This window comes from Amblyraja radiata, chromosome 5 (genome assembly GCF_010909765.2).
Source record: "Amblyraja radiata isolate CabotCenter1 chromosome 5, sAmbRad1.1.pri, whole genome shotgun sequence".
Lineage (NCBI taxonomy): Eukaryota > Metazoa > Chordata > Chondrichthyes > Rajiformes > Rajidae > Amblyraja > Amblyraja radiata.
In genome coordinates this window covers 95428317-95453064 of record NC_045960.1, presented here as the reverse complement: position 1 = coordinate 95453064, position 24748 = coordinate 95428317, and the positions used below count along the sequence as shown (strand labels likewise).

The 24748-nt window shown below is 44.9% G+C and overlaps 1 protein-coding gene across 1 annotated transcript in view; it reads left to right on the top strand.

The window, feature by feature from the left end:
- The window catches only part of LOC116973618 (dystonin-like), a 523324-nt gene that overhangs the window by 425279 nt on the left and 73297 nt on the right, over window positions 1-24748 (top strand). Inside the window, 8 exon segments of the mRNA XM_033021855.1 lie at window positions 3062-3223; window positions 3337-3507; window positions 7310-7476; window positions 11433-11592; window positions 11758-12084; window positions 12247-12331; window positions 13757-13998; window positions 17335-17541. Coding sequence (XP_032877746.1) covers window positions 3062-3223; window positions 3337-3507; window positions 7310-7476; window positions 11433-11592; window positions 11758-12084; window positions 12247-12331; window positions 13757-13998; window positions 17335-17541 — 1521 coding nt within the window.

Below are 24748 nucleotides of genomic sequence, written 5' to 3'. Positions count from 1 at the left end.
TAGGTATGGGAGTTAGTGGGTTAGTAGTCTGTTGCCTGCGATGGAGATGATGAGATCTAGGAACGGTAGGGAGATGTCAGAAAAGGTCCAGGTGAATTTGAGTGCCAGATGGAAATTAGTGGTCCAGAACATTGTCTGTTTATTCTCTCCCCAGATGCAGCCTGACCCACTGAGTTACTCCAGCATTTTGTGTTTTACTTTGGCTGCACCATACTTTGGAGAGCTATCTTTTTTCATTCAATCAGCCATAATTCTTCACTTCAATGCCATTTTTGATAATTTCGACTCCTAAATGATTCCCCTCCCCGCCCCCAATCCCCTCCCGAGTTTGCACCTTGCGGAGTAGATCACATTCCGACTCCAAAGGGCAGATAAGAAAAGGAAGCCCTAAGGGCAGATCATTGTCTGAATGGCTATGTATGTGAACAATGGCTTTCTGGTGCAGATGTAATCTCACTCGGGTTCATTTTGCATAGTGGAAGCAGTTTAATGAACCTTGGAATTTCAGCACAGCATTCAGTTTTGTTCGTGGCTCATGTATATTGCATTGTCGAGCAGAGAATTTCAAAACCTGACTGCCATTGATGTTTACCGAAGGACTTGTTTTTTAGTTTTTGATTAAATTAATCAGTTTCAATTTTTCTTTTGCAAAGATTTGCTCAAATTGTCTGTTGGGATCAAATCCTTCGCTCGCTGCTCCTTTTTATTTCCAACTTCATTTCTTTGCCACAAGAACTGAATTTTTGTGCTCTGAGACAAAAGGCATTGGTTTTGTTTGTTTGCACGTTTGTTTGTTTGTGTGTGTGTGTGCGTGCATATACACACACACACACACACACCCACACACCCACACACCCACATATACACATACATACACACACTATACACATTTTTTTTCTTATTTATTATATTGTTTACAGAGTACAATGTTAACATGTTCTGTGTTGCTGCTGCAAGTAAGAATGTCATTGTTCTGTCTGGAACATATGACAATAAAACGCTCGACTCTTGACTTCCATTAAATATCAGTACTGCTACAGCAGTGCTACTGCATTTCACCAACCAATGCATAACATGACTTTGAATGTATTAATACTTACATATACAAAACACTATGGAAGGAGAAAAATAACAAAAAGGACAGAAAGATGGAATTAATGACAGCAAGGATTGTGATGCAAGGGGGAAGGGTTAGGCGTCTGGGAGAGGAGAAAGTCTTTTAGTGATAATGGGATAAGTGCAGAAACAAAAGAAGGGCCTGGTGCAACTGTTAATGGCAATGGCGGCATCATTACTTGCTGATTTGGGGGAAATTATCACTTCTCAGGGCAACAGAAGATTTGTGCTGATGTTGCCATTGAAGAGGGTAGTTTCTTGGAATAAAATTGCACCCTCCTTCCAAAGTAAATTTATTTCCTTATTCTATTTTGTTTTTTTATCTCTGTGAAGAAGTTGATTGAAACAATATTGTACTATTATAATTATAATATTAAAAATATTCTAAAAAGGGAATAAATCAGAGTGCATTGTCAGTGTATGGGTCGGGGAAGGTGACGTACGGTGGAGAAACCAGCCTGACCTCGGGGAGAGTAAGTAGGTGGTCGGGTGAACAGTGGCTGCGGGGAAGAGAAGTTGGGGGGAGGAGGAGTGGTGGAGATGGGGAGTGGAAGATCAGCACAGTGGCGCGCGCAGCTGATAGAACTGCTGCCATTCAGTAGCAGACACCTGCGTTTGGCCCTGACCTCGGGAGGTGTCTGTGGTTTGCACTTGCTCCCTGTGACTGCGTTGGTTTCCTGTGGGTGCTCCAGTTTCCCCCCCCATGCCCATGCATGCGGGTCTGTGGGTTAATTAGCTTCAGTAAAATTGTCTCTAATGTTTAGAGAGTGGATGAGAAAGTGGGATAACATAGAAATAGCGGGTAGACAAAAATGCTGGAGAGACTCAGCGGGTGAGGCATCATCGTGGAACAGTTTCACACTGGGCGTGGTGGGTCTGTGGAACAGGCCATGTGGTCAGGATCGAACCCAGGTCTCTGGCGCTGAAAGGTAGCAACTCTACCGTTGTGCCACCCCGGGAATGGGTGATCGATGGTCAGCATCGGCTTGGTGAAGGGCAGAAGGGCTAGTTGTCATGCTGTATCTTTAAACTAAACTAAAGTGGGAAGGGGGTATGGGGTAAACTAGAACGGGGGGAGGACTGATATAGAGAAAGCAGGCCCAAGAGAAAGTGGGGTAGAAAAGAGGGGTTTGGTAGAGTGCAGGATGTGAAAAAGAAAGGAGAGGGACCAAGGTCAGCTTGAGGAGAAGAGGGACTGAGAGAGTTAATGAGGAAGGGGGGCAGTTATAGTGTGTGCAGCATGTCCATCAGTATGGTTTGTGAATTAGTAGGTGTTTATATGCATGAATCCACATGCTGTTTAAATCCATGCCACAAAGTGTAGTTGCAAACTGTCTTGGGGCTGCTGGTCATTGGACCAACACCTCGCTCTGTCTAACCCACAAGCCGCTGGTGTGGCCACTTCATGTTAAAATAATTCCCATGCTGGTATCTTACTCTTCGTCCTTTACTGAAAACGAGTCGTCCTCAGCACAGAGGAACTCCCTGAGAAGATGGTGAAAGTTTAGAGCTGTTCAGAGGGTGATGTGTGGACTACATAAATGTGGGGACATTGAATTGCAGATGTTGGTCTGCATAAAAGGACACAAAGTGCTGGAGTAACTCAGTGGGTCACGGTCATCTCTGGAGAACATGGATGGATGATGTTTCGGATTGGGATTGTTCTTCAGTCTGAAGAAGGGACCTGACTCGAAACATCACCTATCCATGTTCTGCAGAGATTCTCCTTGACCCGCTGAGTTACTCCAGCACTTTGTGTCCTTTTATGGACTGAATAAGCTGGAGGGACTCTTATCACAGTAGCAAAATAATGTTTATTTCATTCTGAGCGCTTTTTGCTTCCTATTCTTTTTTTGGTTAAAGTCGGATTAGGTAATATTGAAATGGAAGGACTCATTTCGATAAGTGTGCTGTAATGCTCTTCACCCCCTTGTTCAAACCGTAGGTATTTCAAAAGAAAGAGATCGAGCCACTTCAGACTGTGCTCCAGGAGATTAATCGAATTGGCCAAGGATTGATTCAGAGTGCGGGTAAAAATACCAATATCCAGAAGTTGGAACATGACCTTGAAGATGCAAACGCCCGTTGGAACACGCTCACCAAAAAGGTCAGTTCACTCTCTCTCCATCCTCACCACTTAAGGGTTTGATGGTCGCTGTTCGATGGTGGAACCTGCTGCATACCCGCTGGTTAATTTGGATCGGTTGTTGTGCCCAACAGGTTGCGGAGCGAGCGGCCAAGCTGCAGGAAGCACTGTTGCATTGTGGCAGGTTTCAGGATGCACTCGAATCGTTGCTCGGCTGGTTAACGGATACCGAGGAACTCGTGGCCAACCAGAAGCCTCCTTCGGCCGAGTTCAAAGTCGTCAAGGCTCAGATTCAAGAACAAAAGGTAATTGAACAAGGCTAAGCAAATTGTAGAATTGATACAAAGGCATTGCTAAATGTTGGTGCTTTTTTTATGATGGAATAGCTTTTAAGTTTGATGTGGGACTCTTCTATTCTTACAACTTATTTAAACTGACCTCAGGAGTAACTCAGCGGGACAGGCGGCATCTCTGGAGAGAAGGAATGGGTGATGTTTCGGGTCGAGACCCTTCTTCAGACCTCCATTGTCTGGTGACTACAAAATGCCAGGAGTGATGCCGGCTCTCAGTCGGCGAGAACATGGGAATTTTTAAGTTCGAAGCTGGTTTTCTGGGAGGTGGTCGGGTTTTGGGGAGGGATGGAGGTGGAAGTGGTAGGGGGAATCTGTGAGAGGGCTTGAGTGTTATCCCAACATTTGGAGGGTTATATAGGATGAGGGACTTAGGGAGCCCTTATTTATTTTGGCAACCCGAAAGCAGGAATTCCACATAGATGTAATTTAAAGTTACATCTGCATCGTCTAGTTCTTTTTGCGAGTGCGTACGTATGTATGAGAACGAGAGCTGCTTGTGTACAGGAGTGCATGTATAAACGTGTTCATGTATGTGTCTGAATGTGTGTGTGTTATGTGCAAGCGTGCACCCATTTCAAAAACCAGCTTGAGGTAAATATATACATTTCTAAGTGAAAAATGGATCAATATGTTTATGAGCAAGGAAAAGAAGGGTGAGATTAAGAGGGCTGGAAAGAGGCTTGTGTGGGTCATAAACAATGAATGACGTTACTGCGTGCATTATATTTGTAAATCAACAAGATTTATTGATATGCAACGTAAACTTGCATAGTAGTTCAGTGCAGAGGCTTGATACTGATTTGTGATACTGTAGGGAAAGCATTGATTGATCTTCAGCAGGTATTGTTGTCTTGAGACATCAAGTTCTTGAGGTTCCCAACCTCAAGAGCTTGCGTTAATGTGGCAGGAGGTGAGGGCATTGAAGGGCATTAGATGTGGGAGATGTGGGGTGGGAGGGCAGTTTGCATCAGAGGAAGGGTGTGGAGCGGATGCAGTTTTTGTAGAGGAGGAGAGGGTGGGGCAGTTTACATGGGGATGGGGAGGGGGGGGACACAGACTGGATTATGCAGGTCCGCGTGTGGAGGAGGGTTTTAGTGGGGCGTAGTGTCCAGGGGGCAGGTCAGGCTGTGTGTGGGACAATAAACTGGTCATATTGTATGGAGGGGGGTTTGAGCAGCTCGTATAGTGTGGAGGGATTCTGCTTGGGTCGGAGGGTGATTTAGGCAGGTCAGAGCAAGCGGGGGGGGGGGGGGGGGAGATGGGGCTTCAGCAATTTACCTGGGTCAGACTGTGGAGGGATGTTGCTCAGGTTGAAGGGGACGGAGAGCGTTTTACACACTCGGGGTGGGTAGTTTTTGCGGGAGGGGGATAGTCATTTTTGTTCGGGGGTGTTGGGGGAGTAGGGCAGTTTATGTGGGTCATGGTGTGGGGAGAGCAGTTTGCACTGATTTGAGGGAGCGGGGGGGGGGGGGTGGAGTCTACTCGGGTGGGGGAGGAAGTTTACGAGGAGCAAGACATGCAAGGTGTAATTTGGATTATTTGCCGTGTTAGAATTGTTCGTGTGACCACCTATCCCTCTCTCTATGCCATGCAGTTCACAACTGGGGGATTACTAGTTTATGACTGCACTTTGTCCTCTGACCTCCTCAGCCGAATGCAGGAAACACACACACACACACACACACACACCCTTCACTGTAAATGAGAGCCCTGTGCTCAAAGCTGAGTGTGAGGGAAGGTGCGGCCTGGGGAGCCAGTTGCCGTGCCCAGCAATTGACTTGTGACTGGAGGTGACCTCTCACCAGAGTGCATCGATCATCTGAATGGAATTGAGGTCTTTGGCTATTTTAACGCACACACACACACAGCTGACTCAGTGAGATGACATTTTAATGAAGTATTGCAGTTGAACACGTTAAAACATCATCACTCAATTGGCCAAAAGTAAGGGAACCAGCTGCCTATGCCTGTACGAATTGGCGAGTTGGCGAATCTCACTTGGGGAAACTGCAGCTTCAGCTTCCGTGGGTCAGGAAGGATTAAAACTCTTCATGCCACGTATAGCCTACTGTTCCCTGTCTCACCACTCCCTCGCTTCTTTATACCACTATCTTCCCTCTCCACTCTCAGTCCTGATGCATTGTCTCAGCCCGAAATGTCAACCATTCCTTCCCTCCACCCCTCCCTCACAGAAGCCGCCTTTCGTGCTGAGTTCCTCCAGCAGTTTGTTTTGCACATATGTCTCAGGGTTAAAACCTTGTTATCAGTTGCTCAGTTTCCTTCAATGTGGCACAGCGGCAGATTTGCTGCCTCACAGCGCCAGAGACCCGGGTTCCATCCTGACTATGGGTGCTGTCTGTACGGAGTTTGCACGTTCTCCCCGTGACTGTGTGTTTTCTCTGGGTGCTCTGGTTTCCTCCACATTCCAAAGACGTGCAGATATATAGGTTAATTGGCCTCTGAAAAGTTCCCCTCGCATGTAGGATGCGAAACTGGGACAACATAGAACTAGTGTACAGGTGATCGATGGTTGGCTTTTCGATTTTTAGTTTGGAGATACAGCGTGGAAACAGACCCTTCAGCCCACTGAGGGCATGCCAGCCAGCGATCCCCATGCACTAGCAGTATCGTACACAGTCTTGGGACAATTTACAATTTTACCAAGCCAATTAACCTACAAACCGGTACGTCTTTGGAGTGTGGGAGGAAACCGGAGCTTCCCGGAGAAAACACATGCAGGTCACGGGGAGAACGTAAAAACTCCGTACAGACAGTATCCGTAGTCAGGATCCAATTCGGGACTCTGGCGCTGTAAGGCAGCAACTACACTGCCGTGCCACCATGCCACACCATTGGTGCGGACTCGTAGAGGGCCGAAGGGCCTGTTTCCACGCTGTATCTCTAAACTAAACAGTCTATGTGCCACTGGAAAGTCCACATCAAGCAATGCACTGTAGACCAGCAGAGTTTAAGTGTTTCAGGACTGACGGGAATGATCGGCTGTCATTAGGGAGTGCATTGTTCCTGAATGGTTAACTGGTGATTTATTACGTGGGAAGTTATGTTAGAAATTTACAGCATGATAGATCATTAACAAGATGTCCTTGCCAAAGTGGCTAATGCTCCATCACACTTAGTTAACAGTATCTATGGTTAAAAAAGGAATAACTTTACTGGAAGTAGATGAGTCGTTAAATTACACAATGAAACATCAGAGGCCTTTCTTGTAAAAGAGCTAGCAGGTTTGTGCTACTCCTGCTTTCCCTTTCCCCACAGCCTTTTGACTTTTGTGTTCTTCGATTCTTGATCTAATTTGCTTTTGAAAGTCACTGAAGCTGGTTCCGCTTGCCCCTCCAGTGTGGCACAGTGGAGCTGCTGCCACACAAAACCGGAGACCTTGGTTCAACCTGGACCTCGGGTGCTACCTGTGTGGAGTTTGCACGTTGCCCCTGCGACCGTGTGGGTTTTCTCCCGCATCCCAACCATGTGCAGGGTTGTAGTTAATCGCTCTCTGTAAATTGCCTCTAGTGTGTCGGGAAAGTGAGATAACATAGAACTTGTGTGAACGGGTGATCAATGGTTAGCATGGACTCAGTGGGCCGAAGGGCCTATTTTCCATGCTGCATCTTTCAATTTCAATCAAATGCCACCAAAGAGAGTGGTGGAAATCAGGTGCGAATGTGGTAGGGTGCAAAGTTCCTCTCTGCATCTGTGTTAATCGGGAATCTGACTGTGACTGTTTATTCCATTGAAGCTCCTCCAACATTTACTGGATGACCGCAAACCAACGGTGGAAATCATTAAGCGGGAAGGGGAGAAGATCGCCGAGTCAGCTGATTCCATGGACCGTGACAAGACTCTGAACCAGTTGCAAGGCCTGAGTCAGAGGTGGAATTCCCTTCTTACAAAGGCTGAGAACAGGTATGAACATACCCATGGGCCCAAGAATGTTTCGATTAGTTCATTTTTGTCAGCTGTACCGAGGTACAGTGAAAAGCTTTTATGGTTGTGCTACCTGGGCATGTGAAACGAGTACGTTCAGCCCTTCCACAATTGAATTAGTTTTAGGTTGATCTCTGCTGTAACTCCTCTCACTCTCCTCAGCTCCACACACCTTAATACTCTTTGTGCTGTTCCAGGAGAGGATAGATTATTCTGATGTATGGTGTGTTTTGACTGGATTGCATGCAGAACAAGCGTCTCACTGGATATCTGTATACGTGACAATAAAGAAACCAATGAACTATAATAATTAAGATTTTTCTCTTGGGTGCAAACGTTTTAAGCTGACATCTACGGATGTAGTGGGAGAACTTCATGTTTCTCTCTTTATGAAGAAATGAATATAAAGTACTCGCAAAGTGGCTGATGAAATGACAGTCAGTTGCTGCACCTCTGAGTCACTCCACTCTGATTTTGTGATTATGTTTACTCAACTGGACTTCCCCAGCAGAAAAATAAAATGCTCCCGACCTGCCCTTTCCACCGATGCTGCTTGTCTTGGTGTTTACAGCATTTTGTGGTTTGCATTTTATTACCTGTTTTCCCGTTTCTTTTCATTTTGTTCACCTGGTTTGGTGGAGTGGGGTGTGATGGCGGAGGGAGTATGGAGGAGGGTAGAGTCAGAGTGGTGCACAGCCAGTCTTCAGCGACCCAGTTTCAACCATGACCTCAGGTGCTCTCTTTCTCCCTGTAACTGCGTGGGTTCCCTTAACCCCCCATTCCCCCCCCCCCCCCCCCCCGCCGCCCCGCTGCTCTGGATTACTCCCACCTCCCGTAAACCTATTAGTTGATAGAATTATTAGTCGAACCAGGGTGGAATTGATGGGCATTGCAGAGGGAACGGGACTGGGAAATAAATTGGGGAATAGGATTGCTGGGATTTCTCCCAGAACCTACATAGACTTAATGTGCTGAATGGTATCCTAGGCTAGAAGATAACATCGATTATGCATTTTTAAGAAATGAATTTGATTAGATTAGATTCATCTTTATTGTCATTGCACAAATACGAGTATAGGTACAACAGGTACAACGGAATGCAGTTTAGCATCTAATCAGAGTGCAAGTAAAAATACTGGTTAAAACAATATGTACGATGTGGATGAATTGAACTAGTATATAGGCAAATAAATATATACAGATAAAAGGTTATAAAAATAGCTAGGGTCGGGCCTGTGAGTTCAGCAGTGTAACGGTATTTAGGAAGAAGCTGTTCCTCAGCCTGCTGGTGCGAGACCTGAGGCTCCTGTACCGCCTCCCTGATGGGAGGAGGGCAAACAGTCCATGGTTGGGGTGTGAGGGGTCCTTGATGATTTTCCCAGCCAGTCTCAGACACCGTGTGTGGTGGAGGGCATCCGTAGCGGGGAGCGGGGCACCGATGATGTGATGAGCGGTTTTCACCACCCGTTGCAGTGCCTTCCTGTCGGCTTGCATTTTTCTTTTTTAAAGGTTTTAAGTTATAAAACATCAGACCCCATGAGAGAGGATATGAGCATAATTGTCCATCGTTATGTTACGGGTGCTAAGAACTGGAAAGCCTTGACGGACACTCTGTATTTTTGCCATATTTTACCGTAATTAATTCAGTTGAATGAATGCTGTTTGTTTTCGTTTCCCTTATTTGACAATCTAAACTCTGCCGGAGATACCTTAGATCATAAGTATTGCAGTCCCCTGCAAGTATGCATGTGTCCTGTCTTTTCCCATCTTATGAAACCTCAGCAGCACTGGAGACTGAAAAGCAGGAGGTCATTCTGTCCCTAGAAACATTACACCATTCACTGAGATGGTGGCTGATGTATCATCTTGAGCCCACATCACACCAGATAGAGTGGTCTTGATCCTATGCCATTTATTCCAGGCAGTTTCCCATAACAAATGTTGTCTGCGGAGCACTATAATTCATCAAAGTACAAGGAAAAAAATTGCTTGCCATAATTTATCAATTTCACGAAGCAGTTAATTTAGAGCTTATTTGATCCATTCTGGAAGAAGACTATAACAATTTAAATAAAGTACTTGCGATGTGGCTGATAAAAATGACGCTCGGTTGTTTCAATAGGTTTTGAGTTTCAGGGTACCTGAATTGTAATGTCCCAAGCCATGAACATCACCTAACCAAAGTCACTACAAACCGGCTGTTAAACACATTCCCACACTGACCTTCTGTCCTGGGCCGCCTCCACTGTCAGAGTGAGGCCCAATGCAAATTGGAGGCACAGCACCTCATATTTTGCCTGTGCAGCTTACACCCCAGCGGTATGAATATTGACATCTCTAACTTCAAGTAACCCTTGCGTTCCCTCTTTCACTATCCCCCCCCCCCCCCCCCCCCCATCCTAGTTTTCCAACCAGTCTGACTGTCCTCCTGATTAAATTTTACATTATATACCTTGTTTTCAGCTTCCCCTAGCTAACAATGATCTATTATACCTTTTCCTTAATCTACGTCCCCCTTTTATCTCTCGTTTCACACCGTACCCTTCCATATTTCTAGTTTCTCTCACCCCTGAAGGGTATCGACCCGAAACATCACCCATTCCTCTATCCAGAGATGCTGCCTGTCCTGTTGAGTTACTCCAGTATTTCATGTCTATCTTTGGTGTAAACCAGCATCTGTAGTTCCTTCCTACACATCACTACAAGTCATCTGTTTGCTGTCTTACTGCAGTTGTGGAACTTGCCATTACTTACTATGATTAGTAATGCACAGCCATTACTTATTACAAAAGTAGAAGGCATTTGATTCACTGACTCTGAGCTGACTCCAAAGAGTCATCATTCTCCTGACTCCAAAGAGTCACCTATTCACCGTTCTCTTTCCCCACCGTTCCTCTTTCTCGCATATCTGGCCCCATTTCAACACTAGGAGAAAGTTGCAGTGGACATTTAGCACTTCTTTAGGATATGGGAAGAAACTGAAGCACATAGTCACAGATAGAGTGTGCAAACTCCACACAGCCAGCACATGAGGTCAGGATTGAACCCTGGTCCAAGGAGCACTACCTGCCCCCACAAATGGGCAAAAATTCAGCAATTACTCTACTCCAGGAACATGTCAATAGCTGTAAAATCCTTTGGGGGCATCATTGAGTCTATGAAGTCCTGGGATGGCAGGACTTTCATATGAAGAAAGACTGGATAGACTCGGCTTGTACACGCTAGAATTCAGAAGATTGAGGGGGGATCTTATAGAAACTTACAAAATTCTTAAGGGGTTGGACAGGCTAGATGCAGGAAGATTATTCCCGATGTTGGGGAAGTCCAGAACTAGGGGTCACAGTTTAAGGATAAGGGGGAAGTCTTTTACCACCAAGATGAGAAAAACATTTTTCACACAGAGGGTGAATCTGTGGAATTCTCTGCCACAGAAGGTAGTTGAGGCCAGTTCATTGGCCATATTTAAGAGGGAGTTAGATGTGGCCCTTGTGGTTAAAGGGATCAGGGGGTATGGAGAGAAGGCAGGGATGGGATACTGAGTTGGATGATCAGCCATGATCATATCGAATGGCGGTGCAGGCTCGAAGGGCCGAATGGCCTACTCCTGCACCTATTTTCTATGTTTCTATGTCTATGTTTATGAAAGAAGCCTTATAAAGAGAGAATTCATGATCTGCTATCTCCCTCATTAGAGACCCTCGGACTATCTTTGATTGGACTTTACAGGCTTAATCTTGCACTAAAAGTCATTCACATTATTCCCTTTGTCATGTACCTCTACACTGTGGATGGCTCGACTGTAATCCTGTATTGTCTTTCCGCTGACTGATTAGCACGCCACAAAAGCAAAAAAACAATAAACTAAACTCAAATAAACTCAACTCAAATGCTGGACTTCCATTTCCACCCATGCTTCTTCTCTTGTATCTCCGCAGACAACGACAGCTGGAGGCCATCTTGGTTGTGGCTCAGCAGTTCCATGACACTGTGGAGCCCTTGGTCGAGTGGCTATCGGCTGCTGAGAAGAAGGTTGCAAGCTCTGAGCCCATTGGAACTCAAACAACCAGACTGCAAGAGCAAATTACCCAGCACAAGGTGAGTATTCACACAGCACTAGAATTATACATATTTTTTTTATTATTTGCTTTTATCTTGTTATTACATTATATTTTTGTTAAGTACTTTATGTTTCCATTTATCACAGTCACAGTTTATATTTATTTTTTCGGCTTTTCTTACGCATTTATGCACCTTATGTAGGCTACGGAAGATGACGTCACCAGTCACGGTAAACACTTGCACCAGGCTATTAGAGTTGGTCAGTCACTAAAGACTTTGAGTTCCAGAGACGATAAGGACATAGTCCAGGGAAAGCTGGATTCTGCCCAGACTCGGTACATTGAGATCCAGGACAGGTGCGGCCGCAAAGCTGCCCTGATCCAGCAGGCTCTCGCCAATGCCTGGGTATTTGGGGAGGACGAAGTTGAGGTTCTGAACTGGTTGGCTGAAATGCAAGACAAACTTAACAATGTGGCCATTCAAGACTGCAATCCCGATCGCCTCCAGAAACAACATTTGGACCACCTGGTATTATTTTTCATTATGTTTTCTATTTGATTTCGGCAAAACTTTTCTTTAAATATAATTTTCCTTTTGCGCTACATTTTCTGCTGTTTTGCTCAATGTCGTTTCTGACGGAGCTTTCTGCTCCTACGTGTTTTGTTGACCAAACCTGTTCTGCAATAATAGAACCTTCATGAAGACATTCTCCTGCGGAAGCAACACGTTGATCAGGCCATCCAGAATGGGCTGGCACTACTGAAACAGACAACAGGTGAGCCCTCAGGATGTGCAAGGTAATGGCCCTCTCCATTCTTATGTTCTGTCTGTGACTGGCCTTTTGGACGAAGGCCTTGTATCATGCTCTTCTGCCTCTGGTGCTCCCTTTGTGAATTCCTGGTAAGCCTTCGCATCCAGATCTCAGGGGTCCCACGTTGAAACCAAGTGTGAGGGTCTTGAAGATGATTGAAGTAAAGGGCCTGTCCCACGAGCATGCGACCTGCATGCGGCAAGCGCGACCAAACCGGAAGCGGGGGCCGCGCGGAGGTCGAGTGAGTGACGTGAAGTTGGAGCGAAGTCCGCGGGAAGTTCGCTCGTGAAGTACGCCGTCAAGACGCTGCGTACAGCGTTGAGCCGCTGCGCACACCCGTCGAGGCGGTGTGTACGGCGTCGAGGCAGCTGCGGGCTGGCAGGCCGTTGCCGCGCAGAATTTTTGTACATGGTCAGTTTTTCGGAGCCCCGCACGATGTCGGGACCAGCTCCGCACAATTCCATACGATTCCGGCGATCGAAGTGGGACCGGCCCCGCGAGGCCGTACGGCTCAAGCGACCACGTTAGGTCGCGCTTGCCGCATGGAGTCGCATGCTCGTGGGACAGGCCCTTAACAGGAGATATTCAGGATGCCCCTTCGAAACCTACCTGTTGGATTGTGTCCAACACAAAGGAGAAAAGTAATGGCAGAATGCAACATACGGGGGCATTGACCAAAGGTCTGGTGAGGAAGTAGGTCTTAAGGATAGATTCAAAATAAACCACAGGACAGAGGTTAAGGAAAGGGAATTTGAGAACTGAAAGTTTTACTGCCATTGCTGGAGAGGTGAAAAACCAGGGACTTGCAGGAGCCCAAAAGTTGGACGATTGCTGTAATCTTTGCGTTTTTGGGGCTAAGGGTAGTTACACAGGTACACAGGTGAGAGGCTGTGAAAGGGAGGATGAGAATGTGAAGCTCCACATCGAGAGGAATGGGGTGATGGCTAAAGACTTGATGGAACTCAATATACGGATATTGGAGTTATGAATGAGATGCTACAGAGGTGGCTTACCCAGGATCTGTTGGCACGACAAACAGGGTGACCATGTACCACTGTTTTGCCACTCTTCCATGAGGCAGGGTCCACGTCAAACGCTGCTGCATTAGTATGAATGTGCTGTGGGGCATTCTGAGGTTGTAAAATATTTGTATCTAAATGCAATTTTTCCATCCCTCTGGATAGAAATTGTCAATTCCCAAAGTGTTTTGCTAAAGCTAATATTTAGGGAGCTAGCAACCTATGGCTGCATGCAAAAAGAATGGGAAGTAATTAGATCCAGAAAAAAGTGACTGCAGATGCTCGTTTATACCAAAGATTTAACTTGATCCTTGGTTTTAAATCACATATGAATTACGGAATACTAAGGATATTTTTCTTGCCTTTGTAGGGGATGAAGTTATAATAATTCAGGAGAGGCTCGATGGCATAAAAGCACGCTATGCTGAGATTACTGCCACCAGTGGTAAAGTCTTGAAGACCTTGGAACAGGCCCTACAGCTTGCCACCAAATTTCAGTCTGCTCACGAGGTGTTGTCTGCCTGGCTCGATAGGGTGGAGGCTGAACTGGCCACATGTGCTTCCGAGGCACTTGCAGGAGAACAGCTAGCTCAAGCTCAGGAAAGACAACAGGTGAGTCTCCCTTCACCACGTGTCCATGGCTTGTGTGTGTGTGTGTGTGGCCGCACGTACCTGGGTCTTCACGTACCTCCAGGTTTTATGGCATAAAATTATAACCTTTTCATCTGCACGTTTCCTCGTTGTTCCAGCGTTCAGATGCAATTGGGATTTTCCCTTCGCGACAATCGGCATTAGTGCAAGTGTGCACATTAGGGAGTGAGTGGGTGCACACATACCAGTGTGTGGGAGGGAGCAAGCTAGTGTGTCATTTCTGGGGACTTTGCTCACAAAAATTGCTTTGCTTAAGGCCCTGTCCTACTTTCCCGAGTTACTCACGAATTCTCCCGAGTTTTCCCCTTGATTCAAACTCGGAGATGCCAGCCGTAAGTACTCGGGGCTATATTTTTTTACTCGTGGACATTTTTCAACATGCTGAAAAAACGTCCCGACTTACCTGGTGCCCCGAGTATCTACTGCTGGCATTACGAGCCGCTACAAAATATCTACCGACTCGCTACGGACATTCTCTGAGTTTGAATCAAGTGGAAAACTCGGGAGAATTCGTGAGTAACTCGGGAAAGTGGGACAGGGCCTTCACTGGTTCACTGTGGATGTGTCTGACCTTTTGTGAATGGCTTTGGGTAAGAAGGTATACGTCGAACCACCTCGATGAGCTATTACTTTGGCAAAGACTGGATTGTTACTCAGTTTTTGAGTGTAATCTCGAACTTCATCAGTTGAGAGAACAATGTCAGGACAACAACAGGAACTTGCTCATGCAGGGAATCTTAACCTCTGATTGACCCCTTTTCTGTTTTTAGCTTTGGTGCCACTGACTGTAGTATTGCTCCCCAATGTTCTGTTCCCTCCAACAATAGTCCTTGGGTGTATAAAAAGTATTAACACTTTAGGAAGTCTCCAGTTCATCTCTATGTGGTGAACAGTGGCTATTGCGAGTGAGTCAATGAGACTGTAACTAACCTCTCACTGTCGCATATGGACAGCAGCTTGTAATTATAAGGCACTCTATTAAATTATCACAATTACGTTTTAATAAAATCTTTCATCATAGTTTGAAGAAGGGTGTTATGCACTATTAATGCTAACTCTATATTGATTCTGTGTTTGACTTAAGATATATTTACTGAATTGGAAGTGTTTTGGCCATTAGCTGCAAATTATTATTCATATGCATTTGCTAATTCTCTAAAAACATGAAGGCAAGAAATGCTAAGTGTAGATTGATGATGCATGTGAACCAATCACACATAAGCCAGCATCACTAACTCCACCCCACTATAACACTTATACTAACACTCGTTCCCGGCACTGCCAGTTCGAGCAGCTAGGATGCACTGTTGTCCTCAACGCTGTTAAGTTTTAGTGCTCATTAAAATGTGTTTAAATCATACACGGTCTCTGGTTACTGTTTACATGGTGTCAGAAGTGGTCTGACCCACTCCTTCTGCATAACACCTGTTTACACTAAGAGCTAAGGAAAATAATAGTACAATGTAAAAAAAAAATGGCATCATAATCAGGCAACTCGAGTTGCTGACAGTGGAGCTCTCTGCGTAGGTTCTGACTTAAGGTTATGGCATAAGAAGGGGATAGCAACTTCTCAGCTCACTTAATACATCTTAAATAATCTGTCCATTGGTAGTAAATCTAATTGTGAGAAATACAAAAAAAAATTCCCTGCAAACAATTGACTCATTTCAACCTCTCATAAAAAAGACTCGGCACATATGTGTTGTCCTATGTTAGTTATGTATCACTTTGAAAACATTACCCATTGCACTTACTTATACTATTTACTACTCAGAGAGTGGTAGCTGTGTGGAATGAGCTTCCAGTGAAGGTGGTGGAGGCAGGTTCGTTTTTATCATTTAAAAATAAATTGGATAGTTATATGGATGGGAAAGGAATGGAGGGTTATGGTCTGAGCGCAGGTATATGGGACTAGGGGAGATTATGTGTTCGGCACGGACTAGAAGGGTCGCGATGGCCTGTTTCCGTGCTGTAATTGTTATATGGTTATATGGTTATTTGCAAGTTACTTTTGATAATTAGACAGTTTAAAAGAATCGGATTGCATTTCATGAATAAAGACAAGAAAAGTGTAATATATTTGATTATAATATCAGGCAGTAAGTGAAGCTGTCGTGAATTTCAACCATGAAACAGGAAACTACGGAGATTGTGTGAAACCTAGATTAGCCCCAACTTGTCTATATTGCTTATTATTGATTTCTGAAATTGGCAGGGCACAGAACCAGAGTGGCATCTAATCAAGTCAGTTCCTCATTAAGTGGGGGTTCCAGTTAAAATTACCTCCTGTATGTGTAATTCATAAAGTCATTCAGTAGAGAAGCGGGCTATTTGGCCTACATCCTTGTCCTTGCTGGTCTATCAATGCAAATCCCATTTGCCTGCATTTGGCCTATATCCCTCAAAACCTTTCTTCTCCATGAACCTGTCCAAATATTTTGTAAATGTAGAAAATAAGTGCAGGAGTAGGCCATTCGGCCCTTCGAGCCAGTATGATCATGGCTGATCATCCAAAATCAGTACCCCGTTCCTGCTTTCTCCCCATATCCCCTGATTCCGTTAACCCTAATGATTCCGTTAGCCATAAAAGCATTGTAATTGTGCCTGCCTCTACCATCTTCTATGGTAACTTGTTCCATGTATCCTTTGTGTGAGAAACCTGCCGCTGAAGTCCCCTTTAAATCTCTCCCCTCTCACCTTAAACCTCTAGTTTTAGACACGGATAAAGACAGGCTATAAAAGCACATTTGACTATCTACGTATCTCTGCTCCTCGTAATTTTATAAATATCTATAAGGTCACCTTTCAGTTTCCTTCGCTCCAGAATAAACAGTTCCAGCCTAGCCAATCTCTCTATATATCTCAAGCCCTCCAGTCCTGAAACATTTCCTGTGAATCTTTATGGTGCCTTCTCTATCTTAATCATGTGCTTCACTTCATATGGTAACCAGAAATGCACATAGTTGTCCAAGTACCGTAATAATTTGTACAGCTGTAACAGGATGCCCCAACTCCTAAACACATGCCTCGGCCAATGAAGTCAAGCATGCCATGCACCTTCACCACTCTGTCTACAGAGATTCACTTCTATACTTCTGGATCAGAATGTTTTATTGCTGAAGCGGAAAGGTTGTACATGTGTAAATTTCTTGGAGAATAATCTACTTTAGGGGGAAGAGGGGAAGCGCGATATCCTGTCGGATAGGATACGCTATTTTCCTTCATTTTGCACATTGTTGAGATGCACCCAAGCCAGGACGGCTGGTGACTTAACAAGTTTTCTGTGCTGGTCCTCAGGAGCTGAAGAGAGAGATGATGAAGTACAGAGTGAGTCTGGACACTGTCAATGAAGTCAGCAACGCTCTGCTGGAGCTTGTCCCTTGGAGAGCAAGAGAAGGACTCGACATACTGGTGTCTGATGACAATGAGCGCTATAGATCAGCCAGCGAGGCCATCGCACAGAAGGTGGAAGAAATAGGCGCTGCTATACAGAGATCACAGCAGGTATGTCACACCCTCCCTTCTATCACATTAGAAAGCCGGCTTTATTCACAAATGGCACTACAGATAAATATCTACGCACAAAGTACTGTCCCGTCATTATTCTCCGGGAACAAAAAGATCTTTTGGGCAGGATTTAAATATGCCAGGCAGACACTGCTTGATATGGAAGCTGAAGCAGAGCTAAGTTGTTCATTGTTGAAACCATCTGTCTGATCATCAATTGTTCTACAGGGCTTCCGACAGCGCAGGAAATCCATCACAAATCCTTTGTTGTAGGAGAGACGTTTAACTAACTGAAAGCAGCTACACTAGTAGCAGCTCCACCGGTTCAGAGTTGGTTTGAGTTTTTTATTTAAAGAGGAAAATCAAATATATGACTGCGTATTAATCAGTGACATTGTGAATTTTTTTATTTTGGAAAGTTTAAGTTTAGTTTATTGTCATGTGCACCAAAGTAGAGTGAAAAGCTTTTGTTGCATGCTAGCCTGTCAGCGGAAAGACAATATATGATCACAATTGAGCCATCCACAGTGTACAGATACATGATAAAGAGAATAATGTTTAGTGCAAGATAAAGTCCGATCAAAGATGGTCTGAGGATCTCCAATGAGGTAGATGGTAGCTCAGGACTGCTCTAGTTGCCTGATAACAGCTGAGAAGAAACTGTCCCCGAGTCTGGAGGTGTGCATTTACACACATCAAGTTCAAGTTCAAGTTGTCCCTGTATAGGACAATGAAATTCTTGCTTTGCTTAAGCACACAGAAAATAGTAGGCATTTACTACAAAACAGATAAATGTGTCCATATACCATGATATAAATATATACACACATGAATAAATAAACTGGTAGTGCAAATAACAGAAAGTGGTTGCTAATAATCAGAGTTTTGTCCGAGCCAGGTTTAATAGCCTGATGGCTGAGGGGAAGTAGCTATTCCTGAACCTGGTTGTTGCAGTCTTCAGGCTCCTGTACCTTCTACCTGAAGGTAGCAGGGAGATGAGTGTGTGGCCAGGATGGTGTGGGTCTTTGATGATACTGCCAGCCTTTTTGAGGCAGCGACATCTATACCTTTTGCCCAATGGGAGAGGGGAGAAGAGGGAGTGGCTGGCGTGCGAACTCATCCGTGATTATGCTGGTGGCCTTTCAGAGGCAGCGTGAGATGTAAATGGGGTCATAGAAACACAGAAAGTATGTGCAGGAGTAGGCCATTCGAGCCAGCAGCGCCATTCAATATGATCATGGCTGATCATCCAAAATCAGTACCCCGTTCCTGCTTTTTCCCCCATATCCCTTGATTCCTTAAGCCCTAAGAGCTAAATCTAACTCTTGAAAACATTCAGTGAATTGGGCTCCACTGCTTTCTGTGGCAGAGAATTCCATGAATTCACAACTTTCTGGGTGAAAATTTTTTTTCTTCATCTATGTCCTAAATAGCCTATCCCTTTTTCGTAAACTGTGACCCCTGGTTCAGGACTCACCCAACATGGGGAACATTTTTTCCTGCATCTAGTCTGTCTAATCCCTTAAGAATGTTACATGTTTCTGTAAGATCCCCTCTCATCTTTCTAAATTCCAGTGAATACAAGTCCAGTCGGCCCATTCTTTCCTCATATGTCAGTCCCGCCATCCCGCGAATTAACCTGGTTAATCTACTCCCTCAATAGCAAGAATGACCTTTCTCAAATTAGGCGACCAAAACTGCACACAATATCCAGGTGTGGTCTCACCAGGGCCCTGAACAACTGCAGTACAACCTTCTTGCTGTTAAACTCAAATCCACTCTCAATGAAGGCCAACATGCCATTAGCTTTCTTCACTGCCTGCTGTACCTGCATGCTTACTTTCAGTACAAGGGAACTCGGGTCTCGTTGCATCTCCCCTTTTCCTATTCTGACATCATGCAGATAAAAATCTGCCTTCCTGTTCTTGCCACCAAAGTGGATAACCTCACATTTATCCACATTAAACTGCATCTGCCATGCATCTGCCCACTCACCCAACCTGTCCAAGTCACCCTGCAGCCTCATAGCATCCTCTTCGCAGCTCACTCTGCCACCCATCTTTATGTCATCCGCAAACATGGAGATGTTACATTTAATTTCCTTGTCTAAATCATTAATATATACTGTAAATCACTGGGGACCCAGCACTGAGCCTTGCGGTACCCCACTAGTCACTGCCTGCCATTCTGAAAAAGACCCGTTAATTCCTACTCTGCTTCCTGTCTGCCAATCAGTTCTCTATCCATGTGAATACCCTAGCACCAATACCATGTGCTCTAATTTTGCACACTAATCTTTTGTGTGGGATCTTGTTAAAGGCTTTTTGAAAGTCCAGATACACCACATCCACAGCCTCTCCCTTAACCATTCTACTTGTTACATCCTCAAAAAATTCCAGAATATGAGGAAAGAATGGGTCGACTGGGCTTGTTTTCACTGGAATTTAGAAGATTAGTCAAGCATGATTTCCCCTTCATAAATGCATGCTGACTTTGACCGATCCTGTCACTGCTTTCCAAATGCGCTGCTATTACATTTTAATAATCAACTCGAGCATCTTCCCCACTACTGATGTAAGGCTAACTGGTCCATAATTCACCATTTTCTCTCCCTCCTTTCTTAAAAAGTGGAGTTACATTGACTACCTTCCAGTCCACAGGAACTGATCCAGAGTCAATGGCAGGGAGGTTGGTTTGTGTGATGGTCTGGGCTGCGTCCACAATTCTCTGCAATTTCTTGCTGTCTTGGATGGAGCTGTTCCCAAACCATGCTGTGATGCAATGTGATGAAGTGCTTTCTATGGCGCATCTGTAGAAGTTGGTGAGAGTTGTTGGGGACATGTGGAGAGGGTGTTTGGTTACCAGAATAGCAACAAGGACCTAAACTGGATGGAAAAACTAGTAAATCTGCAGTTCCTCGAGCAGACAAGGTTAAGGAGTGATTTGATAGAATTGTTTACTTTCATAAAGGGTTTAACAGAGGATATGGGGAAAAATGGTTGTAGTGAGTAAAGAGTGACCACAAGCATGACATACAATACAATTCAATTTATTGTCATTTGGACCCCTTGAGGTCCAAACGTAATGTCGTTTCTGCAGCCATACATTACAAACAAATAGACCCAAGACACAACATAATTTACATAAATATCCATCACATTGCTGTGATGGAAGGCCAAAAAAACTTATCTCTCCACTGCACTCTCCCCCCCGATGTCAGAGTCAAAGTCAAAGCCCCCGGCGGGCGATGGCGATTGTCCCGCGGCCATTAAAGCCACGCCAGGTGATGCAAGGTCGCGCACCGGGTCTTGGTGTTAGAGCCCCCGGCGTGCGCTTGCAGTCCCGCGGCCATTCCAAGCCGCGCGGGGCGATGGTGTAAGGCCCCGTTCCAGGAGCTCTTCAACCCCGCAACTCGGGCGGGAGAAGTCGCCGTTGTCCCTGAAAAGCGGTCTCCCTCCAGGGACCCGCGGGCTCCCGGTGCTGCATCCGCCAGACCCGCAGTCGCAGCCACCGAAACTCCGGAGGTCGGGCCGCAGCAGCGTCCACCACCGCTCCACCCGCTCCGGACTCGGCCAGCTCCGCGACGGTGAGGTGAGTAGTCGGCACCACAGCCCCTGGTCTTCCTGTTGGAGGCCGCTCCTCGTTGCAGCCCCAACGACAACGGAGACCCGACAACGAAAAGGTCGGGTCTCCCGTGCAGGGAGAGATTTAAAAGTTACCCCCACACCACCCCCCACACCACCCCCACCCCCCCACACACATACCCCAACAAAAAATAACAAAAACTACATAAAAACATAGACATAAAATAATAAAAACGCAGACGGACTGCAGAGGCCGCTGCTGACGAAAGTCGCGCCGCCCATCGGATGACACATGACACTGATCCAAGCAGATTAGCAGTGAGAATATGACGAGAGCAATATGTCGCATTATTATGATTTGGAATGCACAACAGAAAAGGTGGTAATCATTGATTCAACAGCAACATACAAAAGGAAATGGAATTAATTCTTGAGTTGGTGGAGAATTAGCAGAAATACAAGGAAAGACCAGGAGTATGGAACTTCAAAGGGGTGGTAATGGCAGAGCAATTTCTTCTGCATCGACGGATTCAAAAGGTAGCTGCCAGGGTTAGATATTCTTGTACATTATCCAGAAACAATCTGAAATAAAATCAGAAAATGCTGGAGGAAAGGCAGCATCAATGGCACTCCCCGACTTGTGAAATCGGTGACTTGCGTAAACTCGCACATACGTAATAAATTCTTTAAGCCCACTGACACCTCCTGGTCTCCGTGTCAGAGCTCCCCCCTGGTCTCCGTGTCAGAGCTGCCCCATGGCCTCCGCGTCAGAACTCCCCCATGGTCTCCGTGTCAGAGCTGCCCCATGGCCTCCGCGTCAGAGCTCGCCCGTGGTCTCCGTGTCAGAGCTCCCCCGTGGTCTCCGTGTCAGAGCTTCCTCCCCCCGTGGTCTCTGCATCAGAGCTCCCCCCATCATCTCCGCCTTGGAGTTCCCCTTTGGTCTTCGTGTCGAATAGCAAATTTCCGCGTGCGTAGTAACACTTGCATTTCTGACTCGCGTAACATCTGACTTGCGCAAGGATCGGCAGGGCGTAACCCTTCTGTAAGTCGGGGAGTGTCTGTGTGGACAAACATGTTTCAATCACCCCTTGTCGGAACTGGAGAAGTGAACAAATAAGTGTTTTTTAAGTTGCAGAGGGATTAAGGGGTGGAGAGAACAATAGGCAAGTCTGTTACATAGTGATGATTGGGGTTGGCCAAGTAACACAATTGCTTTGGGTGCTGACTCAGAGAAAGCTGTCTGATGGAAAATTGAATTGAATTGAATTGAATTGAATCCTTTATTTGTAATTCAGACCTTTCGGTCTGAACGAAATGTCGTTGCCTGCAGCCATACATGTAATAATGAACAACACACAATAAACACAAATTAACATTCACCACAGTGAGTTCACCAAGCACCTCCTCGCTGTGATGGAGGAAAATATAGCATGGACTGCTAATCCTATTTTAAAGCAGATACATGGTTCCACTGATACACAAGATTAATTTCCACCCCTCTGTTCTCAGACCATTCTCCAAGCAGTCATTTCCAATCAATGCGTGACAGTATAATCAAAGGCTGGTGTAGTTGGTGTAGTTTGCAAAAAAAACTAAGTACAAATCAGCCTTGTGGCATCTAATGGGCAGATAACCTCTTGGTAATGCTCATGTGCTTTGTATTAAATGCCTGTTCTCAGGCTCCAATATAAAGTATGACATCTGAAAGTTGATACTTAATCCTTCGAATTCCATTGTTTCACTGATCACATGGACCTTTCAAAATATATTTATCTGTGATAATAAATTCTACATAACCTTTAGCATGAGGGAGCATGGATGCTATTTACCTGATTATTAGCTCGGACCTAAACTGGATGTAGAAACTGGTAAATCGCTGGGATTCCTCGAGCTGTAAAGGTTCTGGGCTGACTTGATAGCATTGTTTACTTTCATGAGGGAGTTTTACAGAGGACATGGGCAACAATGGTTGTAGTGAATGAAGATTTGACTGCATGCATGACACAGTGTTAAGCTGATGAGCAGAAAGAAGTTGAAGAAAAAGATGCACTTAGTTATTATGATGTAGAATGTACAACAGGAAGGCTGGGAATCATTGACACAAACAGAATGCCTGTCCCAATCCATGTTCAACATTTAAACATAACTTTGCCACTTGTACTCATATTTGAGCGTTTGAGGGCACTGGGCCTGTACTCGCTAGAGTTTAGAAGCATGAGGAGGATGCTCATTGAAACTTACCGAATAGTGAAAGGCCTGGGTAGAGTGAATGTGGAGAGGATGTTTCCACTTGGACCAGAGGCCACAACCTCAGAATAAAAGGGCGTCCCTTTAGAAAGGAGATGAGAAGAAATCTCTTTAGATCAGAGGGTGGTGCATCTGTGGAATTCATTGCCACAAACAACTGTGGAGGAGGTCATGTCAATGGATATTTTTCAGGCGGAGATTGACATATTCTTGATAAGTAAGGGTGTCGGGGAATACATGGAGAAGGCAGGAGAATGAGGGTGAGACGGAAAGATAGATCAGTAGACTTGATGGGCCGAATAGCCTAATTCTGCTTCTAGAACTTATGAATTTATTTATAACTTTAACTTATTGCTCTTTGTGGCACCTACTCCCTTTTAGCTGTAAGGCATGTAGAAATGGGAATGATCCAGAACAAGTAGAAGCAGACTGGTTTTCATAAACAAAGACAAAAAGATTGTGGCGAACAAGACCAAAATTACCCATATAAAACCTGTTGCCTACACGACCTCCCATATATAATCCACCTGAATTCTCACTTCTCCAACTTAACTAATTACATGAATTTCATAAGCAGAAACTTGTTTTTAAAAAAAGTGACCACTATTCCCAGTCTTCATGTCAGCATGCTTTCTTCCAAAATTTGTTTTATGACGATATCTATACCATTGTCAAAATGCCAAAACTTTGGCAATGTAAACTGAGGCTTTGATGTGCATGGCTTTGAGGTAAGAATTATTGTCAGTAACGCACCAAGGTTGGAATTCTCTTCCTCGTGATCGTCAAGTTCCATCTGTTACCTTGTTTGAAATGCAAAGCTTTTCATGTTTTTAGTGGTTCTTTAATGAGCTATTCATTTCCTGCTGCACCAATATGTGACTTACTCTCACATCAAAGCAAGATTCACAATACGACAAAGATGACTGCATACAAACTATAACTAGGGTCAGAGTGTAGGTATTTGGAGATGTTCATATATTCTATGATGGTAAATAAAACCTTCAAACCCCTCTGAACTTTATTTGCTTTATCATCCATGTTTCACTTGTTAGTAGTAACATAAATCTCCGGTGATAACAATGGTCTGGAGATTCTATCGGCAGAGTGTGAATTTAGGTTGAACTGATGATTACTCGAATACAGAGATATACAGAGGGAATGTTGGGATAAGTGTACCCTCGTGTGTTTTAAAAAGAGCACAAGTGCTGATGTGAGGAGGTAGAGGGAACATTAAAACTGGATAGACTCGGCTTGTACTCGCTAGAATTTAGAAGATTGAGGGGGGATCTTATAGAAACTTACAAAATTCTTAAGGGGTTGGACAGGCTAGATGCAGGAAGATTGTTCCCAATGTTGGGGAAGTCCAGAACAAG